Here is a 13,235-nt window from a genome sequence, read left to right as displayed (position 1 = left end):
ATGTCCACTACCTCTCACATGACCGCATATAATGGTGTCTGATTGTATTACACATATAGTTAAAATATCCTCGTTAACATCAAAGTGATACGTCACATTAGAACACCAAGTGGGACATAACACTCCGATGTCACACGTGACGTCATCGATTGGCGTACAACAACATTACAGGAACATCAACTAAACGAGTTGAGTGATATAATTTAAGATCGCTTATGAGTAATAAATAAGATATTAAACTCGCTACCATTTCGTATCATGTTTATGTCCCAAGTGAAATAAAATTTATTGTCACCCGCTAAAGAGAAAGCGAGTGATTTACGATTAAAACACACGAGTTATAATATAAACGGTCTCGCTCGGGAACGAGTATAGTATTTTATTTATTACACCGCACATCTATGAACAAAAATCGGACAAAATTACTTCCAAAATAACCAAACAAGACGTGAAAATGCACAGACTAAAGGCTGGGAAAATGACGTTGCTTACCAAATGACGTAAGTTAGAAACATGACGTCATGCTGTGGTCACTTCATTTTGCTATTTATCAATGAAACTTTGCATTCCTATGCCGCACATTTATCAATGAAGTTTACACGAACAATATTATAAACATATCCAAGCTAAATAAAATTATTAAAATATATATGGGAAATTATCATGCTAAAATAAAGTAAAAGAATTAACAGCTAGTATTTTTCCGATTTAAAAATATGAATCGAAAGAACCATGCGCACACCTTTTTCATGATCATCGATGCGGAGTTTTACTGCGTGATACAATCGATTACCTCCGATGTGAAGAGAAAATAAATATCACATGGGTATCTCTTCCACCGCTGTGCAATATATACTAAACAAAAAAAGAAACTTCCGATTTGTACATATAGTATTTGTTGTGTTAAAGAATTCATTGTGTAATGAAATTATATAGGTAGTATTAGCCTTGAGCTGTAGTATCAGGATTCATGAATTTTATCGATTATTTTTGCACTGTTAATCGTCGACAACGTGAATTCAATTTGCACGTGCATGCATGGTTCGACATGTCCCGTGTAGTATTCGGTCAATTTGTTTTACTTGTCTTACTGACATTGTTGTCAAGTGAACGAAAACGCTTCAAAATTTGTAAAAAAAATACGTTTTTCACATTGTAGCATTTTTAGTATGCCATGAATTCTACCCAATAATTTACGCGAACGCGCGATTGGCATGCTTGGTGCTGGCATGTCGACAGAAGACGTTGCAAGGCTTGTTGGGAGTTCTAGTCGAGCGATACGAAATCTTCGCGTAAGATTTCGAACGACAGGAAGCACCAACGACTTGCCACGTCGTGGACGTCCGCGTGTTACAACGCGTGGTCAAGACCGCTATATCATGAACACGCATTTGCGCAATCGATTCCAAACTGCCACTGCTACTGCTGCTAACACACCTGGGCTTCATAATAACCGAATCAGTGGGCAAACTGTTCGTAATCGTCTGCGGGAGAACGGTTTACATGCACGACGTCCTTACGTCGGACCGTTTTAACGGAACGTCATCGTCTAAATCGTCTTAATTGGGCACGCGTACACACTCGTTGGATACGGCGACGCTGGAATACCGTTCTTTTTTCGGATGAATCCAGATTTTCTTTACAACGTGGTGATGGCAGGGTGCGCGTCTACCGTAGGAGAAATGAACGCTATGCTGACTGTTGTGTTCTTGAACGAGATCGTTTCGGGGGTGGGGGTTGTGTCATGGTCTGGGCAGCCGTTGCCCATGGTTATCGTTCACCACTAGTCGTCATTGATGGCAATTTAAATGCTCAACGTTACCGCGATGACATTCTCACTCATCACGTCATTCCTCTGTTCCATAACGCCAACATCTCGATTTTTCAGCATGATAATGCCACCTCTCATACAGCTAGAGACACTGTACATTTTCTTAGGACAAATAACATTGATTTCATTTATGACTGGCCCGCTAAAAGTCCTGATCTCAACCCCATCGTGCATGTCTGGGATAGTCTGGACAGACGATTGTGGCGTCGTCCCAACCCACCCGCTAACGTCAACGAACTTCGTCAAGCGCTCATTCAGGAATGGAACAATATTCCACAGGCAGAAATCAACACTTTAGTCAATTCTATGCGCCTGCGATGCACTGCAGTGGTCAATTCAAGAGGTGGTCATACCCGTTATTAAGTGTTTTTGTTTTTTTTAACCCCTACCACACTTGGTCAAAATATCTCCCAGTTTCTCTTAACCTATGGCCATGATTTTTGCACCAAACGATGCATCATGGAACACTCTTTAACGGCATATATAACAATTATTCCACCGATTTGTTTTCATCAAGTTATGTTCAAGCAAAATTAGCGGAAGTTTCTTACTTTGTTCAGTATATATATATATATATATTTTTTACCGGAATGTCAGTCAAACGAGTTCAGTGATATAAATTAAAATTTAAAATATGGCTAATAAATAGGATACCATTTTGCATCATGTTTATCTTCATCGAGAAATAATTGTCATTTTCAGTCGCTAAATCTCACGACAATTGAAATTTATTTCACTCAGGAAATAAACGTCGTACAAAATAGAAGCTCGTTTAATATTCTATAAGTCTCTTTATGCCAAAAAAGGAACCGATGAAAAGGCATCTCCAATAACGATTCTCCCCCCCCCCATCCCCCCCCCCCCCCATAATATATATATAAAAAATAAACACATAGGTTATAGGGAAAGACGAAAAGTGTTTGATTTTACAAAATATCGTGTGTTTTTTGTACAATGTTGATGAATGACCATGTTTGTTAATTTTCCTGGAATGGGACAGCATGCCCAAATGCACCCTAAAACAAATTTAACGCACGTTATGGCACGTTGTTCGACAATTGCAGGAAATCAGCGTGAAATGGTCAGATTTTGGCGAATGCGTGTGGAACTCTGGGAAAAAGATTGGGGTAGTGATGGGTATTTACAGCTGCAATGCTCGTAATGATGCCTCATTTCCGTTTCGACGTAGACGAGTTACAAGATGCCAAGACTAAAACTGCCGAATAGAAACATTGCAATAGGCCGCCTCCAGTTAGGTAAATCGCAGTCAGCAGTCGCAAGCCACATGAACGTCCATCAGAGCACCATTTCACGTCTCTGGGAATAGGTATCAGCAGTTTCAATCAGCTGAAGACCGACCCAGAAGTGGAAGACCTCGCATAACAACTGCAGCACAAGGTCGCTACATCCGGGTTCTGCACTTGCATCACCGAACTGCCACAGCAACGAACACTGCTGGACGCATAACTGGTTTGAGAAGGGTGTCTGTACAAACCATTCGGAACCGACTTCGAGAAGCTGGTTTACGGGCTAGGAGACCGTATGTTGGCGACGTCAACATCGACATTTACGTATTCGCTGGTGCACGAATGTACAGGGGTGGAACTTGGGAAACTGGCGGCGAGTATGATTCAGCGACGAGTCGCGTTTCCTTCTACAGCGACGTGATGGACGACAACGTGTTTACAGACGCCGCAGTGAACGTTTTGCCAACAACTGCGTCGCCCAAGTTGACAGATTCAGTGGAGGGAGTGTCATGATGTGGGGTGCCATCTCATACACCGGCAGAAGTAAACTTGTGTTCGTACAAGGCAACCTGACAGATGTACGCTATCGGGATGAAATTCTTCGCCGTCACATGCTTCCCATTTTGGATCGACAGAGAGAGCTCTTTCAGCGGGACAATGCCAGGCAGCATACGGATCGTGTAACAATGGATTTCCTACAGAATGAGAACACTGATGTGCTGCCATGGCCATCAAGATCGCCAGATCTCAACCCCATTGAACATCCATGGGACGAACTGGACAGACGTGTACGCCAGCGTGACCCGGAGCCTCAAACGCTTCCGCAACTGTCGCATGCACTGCAGGAAGAATGGGCTAGGATTCCACGTGCCCGGATTCAGAGACTCATTCAGTCTATGCCAAGGAGATGTCGCTGTTTGGTGACGATAACGCCTCTACTGTCAGTCCATAGCAAGAACATTGCCACATACTCATGTCCAATTTGACTGTGATACGATCATAAATAACGAAATTATGTCACTTTGTATTAAAGAGTGACAGAGTATATATTATTATTATTATTATTATTATTATTATTAGAGTGTTGTTCGGTATCGTCAATATCATATGTTAGGAATAAAAACATTATATTATGGTAATCTCTTTATTATATAATCTAAAACTTAATGCAAGGTGTTTTTGTCAAATGTATACCCAACTTTAATTTCAGTCAGCCATTACCCGATATTCAAATGACGTAAGAATATGTGACGCGGTGTCGTTTTGAATGGAAATGACGTTATTTTGGATATCCGGATATCCTTACATACAAATAATAAACTAGTGCTTAACGTGTGGGGTTTTTTTCTGAACGCTTGAGAGCTTTTGGTGTAAAGTTGCTTTTGAAATGATTTTGTTTGAAGACTGCGAATGCATATGTCAGTTATGAAGTGTCACCGTAGTACGTTTGTTTATTGTAAATAAACGTAGTGCCGTGACCTGTATTAAGTTACATCTAATTTGCAAAGTCATCAAATTCTGAAAGTATGTGATCTGAAAAATATCAGATACTGTGATTACACTGGATTCTGCTAGCTAATATATAATATATATATATATATATATATATATATATATATATGTGTGTGTGTGTGTGTGTGTGTGTGTGTGTGTGTGTGTGTGTGTGTGTGTGTGTGTGTGTGTATGTGTGTGTATATATATTCGTATAATTATATTTGCTATGTGATTGTTAGCAAAAATATTTTAATAATAATAATAAAATGTTATCCGAGTTGGTATTGGTTTAAAACGTAATCGTCTTTTATTATAGTTACAAGCCATTTCATCGCTTCCTTTTTAAAACAATGGGATTATACAGGCTCTCTTCAACATATTATTAATTCATTTAGTAATATATAGTAGCTGGATGTATGTTGTTTTATAAATGGGAACTATTTACTATGTGTGTAATTCAACGTGTTTGTATCTGACCTCACTGAATGTTATGGACAACCATTGTGTAGCCATTACAATCATACTTAACCTTTATTATAAATTGCAACTATGTGGATAATAAATACATTATCGTATATGGAACTCGTTTGGGAAATGTGTTATAGCCTTCGCTCTACCTTGGGGAATAAAATAATTCTATAATTCTATAAATTATGCACAAATTGGTAATAATCTATATTTGTATTGTATATGTATTAGGTTGGGATGGGCTGAGTGTGTGTTTATTATAAATGAAACGTATAATCAGTTATTACGTATAATATCTGATTACCTCATTTTTTATTATAATTTTTTTTATTGCCCCAGATCAATGTAACAATATCAAGGATGGAGTGCCTTGAATCATTGACCTGCAAAGTGTTTGTAACATATCCATATCCATATCCATACATTATACATAATGTATACATACATAATCATATTTTCACAGATATACACATATATTTTTAGTGATTCAAATGTACCAAATAATTTTGTTACTCGTGCCTGAGTAGGTTTTGATCTGAGGAGAAAAGAAGGAAGAAAGGAAGGACATTTTTTATTTAACGACGCACTCAACACGGTTATATGGCGTCAGACATATGGTTAAGGACCACACAGATATTGAAGGAGGAAACCTGCTGTCGCCACTTCATGGGCTACTCTTTTCGATTGGCAGCAATGGATCGTTTATATGCACCATCCCATAGACAGGATAGCACATACCACGGCCTTTGATGTGCCAGTCGTGGTGCACTGGCGAGGAGAAAAGAAAGAAAGAAAGAAAGAAATCTTGTTTTCCTTCTTTTTTCAAATAAAAAGGTCAAGACACTTGCTCCAGTAGTCATTAAATTGTTCATACTCGCAATTTTTTAAATAAATGTATATCTCCATTTCAAATTTCCTTTTTACAATAACTTTTATAGATAAAAAAAAGTGTTTAATACTTGAGATAGAGGCTGACTGGGTAAAGATAATTACAGGAAATGAAACACCAGCTGTCTCGCGATGCGACTAGACGTGTCTACGTGCGCTCTCGACTTGCCCCCCCCCCCCCCCCCCCACCTGGGGGGACTGATAGCCAGCTTTGGCCCTTTGTTGGAGTTTCGGGTCACGTATACCGGGTCACGGGCGACCGTGACTTTGGTGTACGGGGACCCGCCTCCACAGAAGAGGAAAGAAGGGACTGGAAGAGGAAGGAGAAGGAAGAAACCCGTGCTAGGGACGGCCCAGGGGGGGACAAAGCTGGCGGCTCAACCGCCAGTGGCGGTCCCTTCTGTGACACCGCCCCTACCGAGTCCTCCGGAGAGGAAGCAACCGCCTGCGGACCCTGCACCCCCGGAACGGCCGTACACCACCCAGGACATCCAGATGTTCCAACGGACGAGTGTGCCACCACCTACCTCCACCTCCACCCCAAAGACGACGACTCCGGTGCAGCGGTCAACTATATCGACCGCTCCCGTCGAGTCGCCACATGGACTTGTTGTTCCGGCGACGAAAAGGAAGGCGACATCACCGACCACCCAGCCAGCCAAGACAAAGCCGCCGCCGGAAGCCGCTCCCCCTGCTGACGACGAATGAACCATTTCCATCAGTGGACTTCGCCGTCAACTCCATCAGTATATGCAGGGGGACACGCTCGACCCACACCTACTTTGGGGAGGATTTCTAAACACCAACTGGAAAACATTGGATGACGGCAGCAGTTATGAGCTCCACACTAAGATCTTCGGTGGAACTAAGGGAATAGTCGTCACGCACCGAAGGGACCGGACCTACAGGCAGTGCATCCTGTTTTGCAAGCTGGATAATAGATCGATCCACAGGATGCTCAAAGCGGTCTGCGACCCCGACTATTCCCTGGTGATAAAGAACTTGCGCCAAATCAAGGAACAGCTGCCGTCACTCCGAGACACTCCAGGCTCCCCGAAGTAGAACAACCTTACCTAGGACAGGTATCCTCCTTTTTGGGCTTAGTTGGACTTTAAACATTTTTCGATCGAGCTTCAAAATTCTTATGTTTATTTTTTTATAAATAGTCCAACGCATTTTATTTTGGCGCCCGTTCAATTGCTCAAATCACCTTAAAACCTTTTCGGCCGAGCAGTCAAACTTATTTTTGGGTTTAAATACTTAGTCCGGACATGATGTTAGGCGCAGTTATTCTCCGTAGACTTAGGTTTTCCTAGTTAGACCCGAAGGAATCGAAATTCAGCCAGTCAGAACACGGCCCATTTTCGGTGTCTACTAGTCGGTCCGCGCAGTCGCTGGACGCTACTGGACTTAGTCACTGGCAAAGGCCAGAGATTATGCCCAGGACAGAAATGCTTGAAACCTTAGTGGTATATGAGCATGTAAATAAATATTGGAATGGAATGGAAATGAAACAATAGGTCAATGAATGACTATGTTTAGGAACCGATTGGATGATCGTGTTTCGTTTAATTGCCGAGAAGAACAGTGTCGTTGAGAAATCCGGAGGCGGCGCAGAAAACGTTCATACATGCACTACGTATTATTTTTAACTATATACTGTCTCTCATAATTCCGTAGTGAATGACTTATGTACTTGTATGGGGTTTTTTGTTTTGTATACATATGTATGTAATGTACCTAATGTGATACGTTAATGAATTGTCTAATGTTTTTTTAATAATAATTTCAGTTTGGTTTGGCGTAAGAAGAAAAGTAAGTGTTTGGAAATACCTCCCCCCCAAAAAAAAAAATTAAAAAAATTAATAATAATAACAATAATAATAATAAAAATTAATAATAATAATAATAATAAATTAACAAATTTTTTTTTACAAAATAAAAAAATAAATTAAATTAAATTAAAAAATTAAAAACACTATGTTTGTGTGCAATTTACAAATCAATGGGCAGGGGGAAACAGCGTTCCCGGTGGGACTGATTATAGTATTTCTGTTTGTCTCTCTGACAAGCGTAATGGGAAATAGAAATCAATATTAGAAAATAATACGTTTGCGTTTGAAGTTTGCGTTATTTTTTAAAAATCAAGTCATGATATTAGTTTCAAATATAATAGATTAAAAAATTAGTTAAAGGCATACTGTCACAGATTTAAGAAACTTATTTCTCTAAAAGTGGATAATAAATGAAAATTACATGAATATTTGGAAACGAAATCTAGCTATCGCATCACCTTAACTGAATCACGATGGAGCGAAATCCATGTCAACCCTGTTGACAATATTAGTTTTTGAATTATAGACCATTGCCATAATTCAATTATTTTTACGAAATGTCACTAATAAGTGGAGTATGGTGACTACGTAGATGGCTGAATAAAGTACATTTAGGGACAAATCAAATTTATATGTTTTTAGGTAATACCTTGTTAGGCTATTTAATATTCATTTCAACTTATTTTCGTGCTTATATCCAATTAAGGTTCAAGCACGCTGTCCTGGGCACACACCTCAGCTATTTGGGCTGTCTGTCCAGGACAGTAGGTTAATTATTAGTTGGTTAGTAGTTAGTGAGAGAGAAGAGGGTGTAGTGGCCTTACACCTACCCATTGAACCCTTAAGAACTCGCTCTGGGTTGGAGCCGGTACCGGGCTGCGAACCTGTACCTACCAGCCTGTAGTCTGATGGCTTAACCACTACGCCACCGAGGCCGGTGGCTATTTAATAGGTCAGTGGTCTGTGACAATATGCCTTTAAGTAGTACGTGTATTATAATTTTAAGACACTGTATAAAGCGTTAGCGACACAGTCCATGGGAAATTCAATTGCTAGGATTAATTTATCGACTATTTGTCAACTGCTGTAAAATTAATCATAGACCGGTTGTACATATAATGGGTGGGACGTAGCCCGGTGGTAAAGCGCTGTCAGTCTGGGATCGATCCCCGTAGTGGGCCCATTGGGCTATTTCTCGCTACAGCCAGTGCACCACGACTGGTATAGCAAAGACCATGGTATGTGATATCCTGTCTGTGGGATGGTGCATATAAAATATCCCTCGCTACTAATGACAAAAAGGTAGCGGGTTTCCTCTCTAACATTATATGTCAGAATTACCAAATGTTTGGCCTCCAGTAGCCGACCCCTGCGCATGCTGTAACCTCACCGTGGTGCAGGGGTGTAACATTCTCTCTGAGAATGGCCAATACCGGACAAATTGAAATTTTTAGTAAAAGTCAGTATCTATCTGTGATATTTGTATTTTTGCACAGTTCTTTACACTGTTTTTATTTAAATCTTGAATTTTTATATTGATGTTGATCGTCACCTTATTTGTTTGCATTACCATAGTTTGACACTCAATAGCCGATGTATTTTTCGTGCTGGGGTGTCGTTCAACATTCATTCATTCATTCATTCATTCATTCATTCATTCCAACAGCCGATGGTTAATAATTCAATGTGTTCTAATGGTGTCGTTGAACAAAACAACCTCTTTTGTACCTATATTATATTATAGCTGATTGAAAACATATTTTATTGCATATAATGTACACAAGTTACCCAACTTAAGAGGCACTCTCCTTAAAGGAAGGAAGGAAATGGTTTATTTAACAACACACTTTTTAACAACACATTTTATTTACGGTTATATGGTGTCGGACATATGGTTAAGAACCACACATGGGCTACTCTTTTCGATTAGCAGCAGGATAACACATACCACGGCCTTTGATGTACCAGTCGATGTGCACTGGCTGGAGCGAGAAATGCCCTCTACTTATTACAAACACAAAATTGTACAATAATGGCGACTGCAATTGTCAATAAATAAATAAATAAATAAATAAATAAGTAAATAAAGATAAATAAATAACTAAAAGTAAACGTTCGTGAGAAACGATTGAATAAACGGGAGGAACCAAAAAGGAAACGAAATAGAAGAAATCGATGGTTTGGTATAGTTCTAGAACAATTACGGATTTCAAACAAAAATCTACGAATGGGATTTTGGTGTTGTTTCTTTTGCATTTAAATTGTCTTGCAGTGTGTGTAAGACAATTAAATGCAAAATTTACAAGACCAAATATTACTCTATTGTGCTGAAAGAGCAGGAATACATTTTTTACGTAAACAAATAAGAATGTTGTATTGGTAAAACTCTTTCATAACCAAAACGATATTGTGTATAAATTATAAAGAGTTTTAAAACACAAAAGGACACACATTAGAGATTGTAATAACTTGGACGCTTATGAGAAAGTTTTTTTTTTCTCTGTTAATACTTTGATGGATAAGAAAAAAGGAAGAATTGGTTTATTTAACGACGCACTCAACACATTTTATTTACGGTTATATGGCATAAGACATATGGTTTAAGGATCACACAGATTTTGAGAGGAAACCCGCTGTCGCCACTACATGGGCTACTCTTTCCGATTAGCAGCAAGGGATCTTTTATTTGCGCTTCCCACAGACAGGATAGCACAAACCATGGCCTTTGTTGAACCAGTTATGGATCACTGGTCGGTGCAAGTGGTTTACGCCTACCCATTGAGCCTTGCGGAGTACTCACTCAGGGTTTGGAGTCAGTATCTGGATTAAAAATCCCATGCCTCGACTGGGATCCGAACCCAGTACCTACCAGCCTGTAGACCGATGGCCTACCACGACGCCACCGAGGCCGGTTTTGATGGATAAATAATGTATCTCTAATACAAACTATTTTGATAGCACTATTGACTTTCTTACCAACTCAATTTCAATTCTTATGTCTAAAAAGTTAGTCATACCTATATGCAAGTAATGTTCATTTTAATAATAATAAAAATAATAACAACAACAACGATAATAATAATAATAATAATAATAATAATAATAATAATAATAATTAAAAAATCAAAAAAATAAAAAAAAATCATAATCATAATCATAATCATAAATTATTTAATAAATAAATAATAATAACACTAGCAATACAAGTTGTACCTATATACAAGTAATGTTCAATTGTTTAATAATAATAATAATACCAAGAGAAACAATAACAAAAACAACTACAAAAACAATAATAACACTAAACAACAACAACAACAATAATAATAATAATAATAATAAGTACCATCGACTTAACAAATAATAATAGTAGTAAAAATATTAATAAAGAATTACACCAGAAATAACAGCAATAGAAGTATTTTTCTTAATGTAAATACATGTATGTTTTAAAAACCTAAAATATATTAACCATATAAATGATTCCTTAATTATTCACTCTAAAATCCAAAAGACTGGCTCACCTCGAGATGTTCATTCTTGACCGCAAGTCTCAAGGCCGTGCGCCCCAGGGCGTCGATGCAGTCTATATTCAATTCAGGGTATTCGGCTAGCAGTCTCTTCACACCAGGAATGTCGCCAAATTCTGCCGCGTGCAAAAACTCTTCCTCAATGTCGCTGAACTGCAAGTGAGAACGCTTGCTATAAAACGATAACTTCATACGCACATTTGTAATGGTTCGTAACTTTTTAGCCATTCTTTTCATACTTGCAAGAGTGTTTTTTTTTTTTTTTTTTTTTTTTTTTTTTTTTTTTTTTTTTTTTAAACTTAATTTCAAAACAATTTCCCAAGGTTTAATATCTGATGCTGTTTTGGTTTCTCATTACAAAACATTGCTAAATGTATTTTCCTTCGTTTTCTAAATAGATTTATTTGCCGTCTTTTGCACTTGACATCTAATACGACGGCTTTTATCATTATGGAGGTATCCCCCAGTGGAGTGACATATAAATTTGTCCGCTCGTTCCATTGTTATTGGTTAACTGAATTAGTACTGCAAGAATACGCAGCAGGTGTTGTCATTTATTATGATTATCAAGTAACATGCTGCTGCAGTATTTCGCACAGATGGAATTGATCAATTATCTGGTATGTTTAGCGCCTTCCGGTGCACTAAGTGTAACCAATTACTTGGTGCGGCATCGAAAAGGGTGGACAAATTGATCATCTGTAGACCATTGTATAAGAGAAAGGGAAACACAAACCACGATACATTTCCAGGGCCGTACCCTCCGGGGGGGCAGGGGGGGGGGGGGGGGGGCAGCTGCCCCCCCCCCCCCCCCCCCCCCGAGAATCTTGTCCTTTTTTTTTTAGTAATTCATGTCAGGAAATCACGCCCCGGACTTCTAAAAGGTTCCGCGTTATTGGACAAGTCACAATTTGTTTTATATATAAAAAGTAGTGACCCCCCCCCCCCCAACTAGGATTTTGATCAGGGTACGGCCCTGAAAAGGTCAAGATTTAATCTTTATAGTATGTTAAAAATTATTTATAAAATTTAGTGCCCCCCCATGGATTTTGGTCAGGGTACGGCCCTGATTTCACATCGGAAAAACAAGAAGCGTCTATTCATTTCCACACTAAATTGAGCGAACTAGGCTTACTTTACACACGGGTCGTAGTCTGTGGTTTATTTGCAGTTTGTGTGCATACAGCAATCAATATACTTATTATTACCGTACATAAGAACAAAAATACACAAAATATCAGTCAGGCGATTTGCAAGTACACTGAAACCTCTGAAAACCAGACCCTCTGTAAACCAAACCCTCTGTAAACCGAAATTCCTTCAAAAACCGGTCGCTTTATGCGGCCCTCTTTTAAATATCTGTACAGAAGAGAACCTCTCTAAACCGGAAACCTCTCTAAACCGGACGTTTTACTTGATTCCGAGGGTGTCCGGTTTAGAGGAATTTCACTGTATATACATTCATAATTTAAACTACAAATATACAGAACACTTTCTATGAAAAACCAAACAGAGAACGGTTGCCTTCAACTGGATAAACATCAGTTAGTGGAAGAAAGGAAAAACAGAAAATTGTATTTATTTAGCGATACACTCAACACAGTTTTATTTACATTTACGAGCGTATATGGCATCTGACATTTAGTTTAAGGTAGTACTAAACAAAATAGCATCCTGCTAGGTCAAATTTCGAGCAGTTAAAACCACAAGCCCTGCGTTTGGTGCTAAATGTGAAAGTGTCTGTTGTAAAAAAAAAAAGTTTCATCTAAGAAATAAATGTATGCAATTTTATTTCATTTAGTACCACTGTTTCAAGTAGTCTTGCGATTGGATCATGCATGTAAAACTAAGTTCATACTTGTAAAACTAAGTTCATGCAACAACATTTTGTGCTAAGTAGGACTGTCGTAAAATAATCCGGTTATATCGAAAATGAGGCATG

The 13,235-nt window shown here is 38.7% G+C and overlaps 1 protein-coding gene across 1 annotated transcript in view; it reads right to left on the bottom strand.

Annotated features, from left to right (window-relative positions):
• LOC121387966 (short transient receptor potential channel 3-like) overlaps nucleotides 1-12,079 on the bottom strand; it is an 84,248-nt gene extending 72,169 nt beyond the window's left edge. The window contains exon 1 of the mRNA XM_041519149.1: nucleotides 11,288-12,079. Coding sequence (XP_041375083.1) covers nucleotides 11,288-11,530 — 243 coding nt within the window. The 5' untranslated portion in view covers nucleotides 11,531-12,079. The remainder of the gene's footprint in view (nucleotides 1-11,287) is intronic.
• Nucleotides 12,080-13,235: the final 1,156 nt, after the last annotated feature.

Source organism: Gigantopelta aegis, chromosome 14, assembly GCF_016097555.1.
Source record: "Gigantopelta aegis isolate Gae_Host chromosome 14, Gae_host_genome, whole genome shotgun sequence".
Lineage (NCBI taxonomy): Eukaryota > Metazoa > Mollusca > Gastropoda > Neomphalida > Peltospiridae > Gigantopelta > Gigantopelta aegis.
Note: the sequence above shows the minus strand (reverse complement) of the source record. Positions and strands in the feature narration are given on the sequence as shown.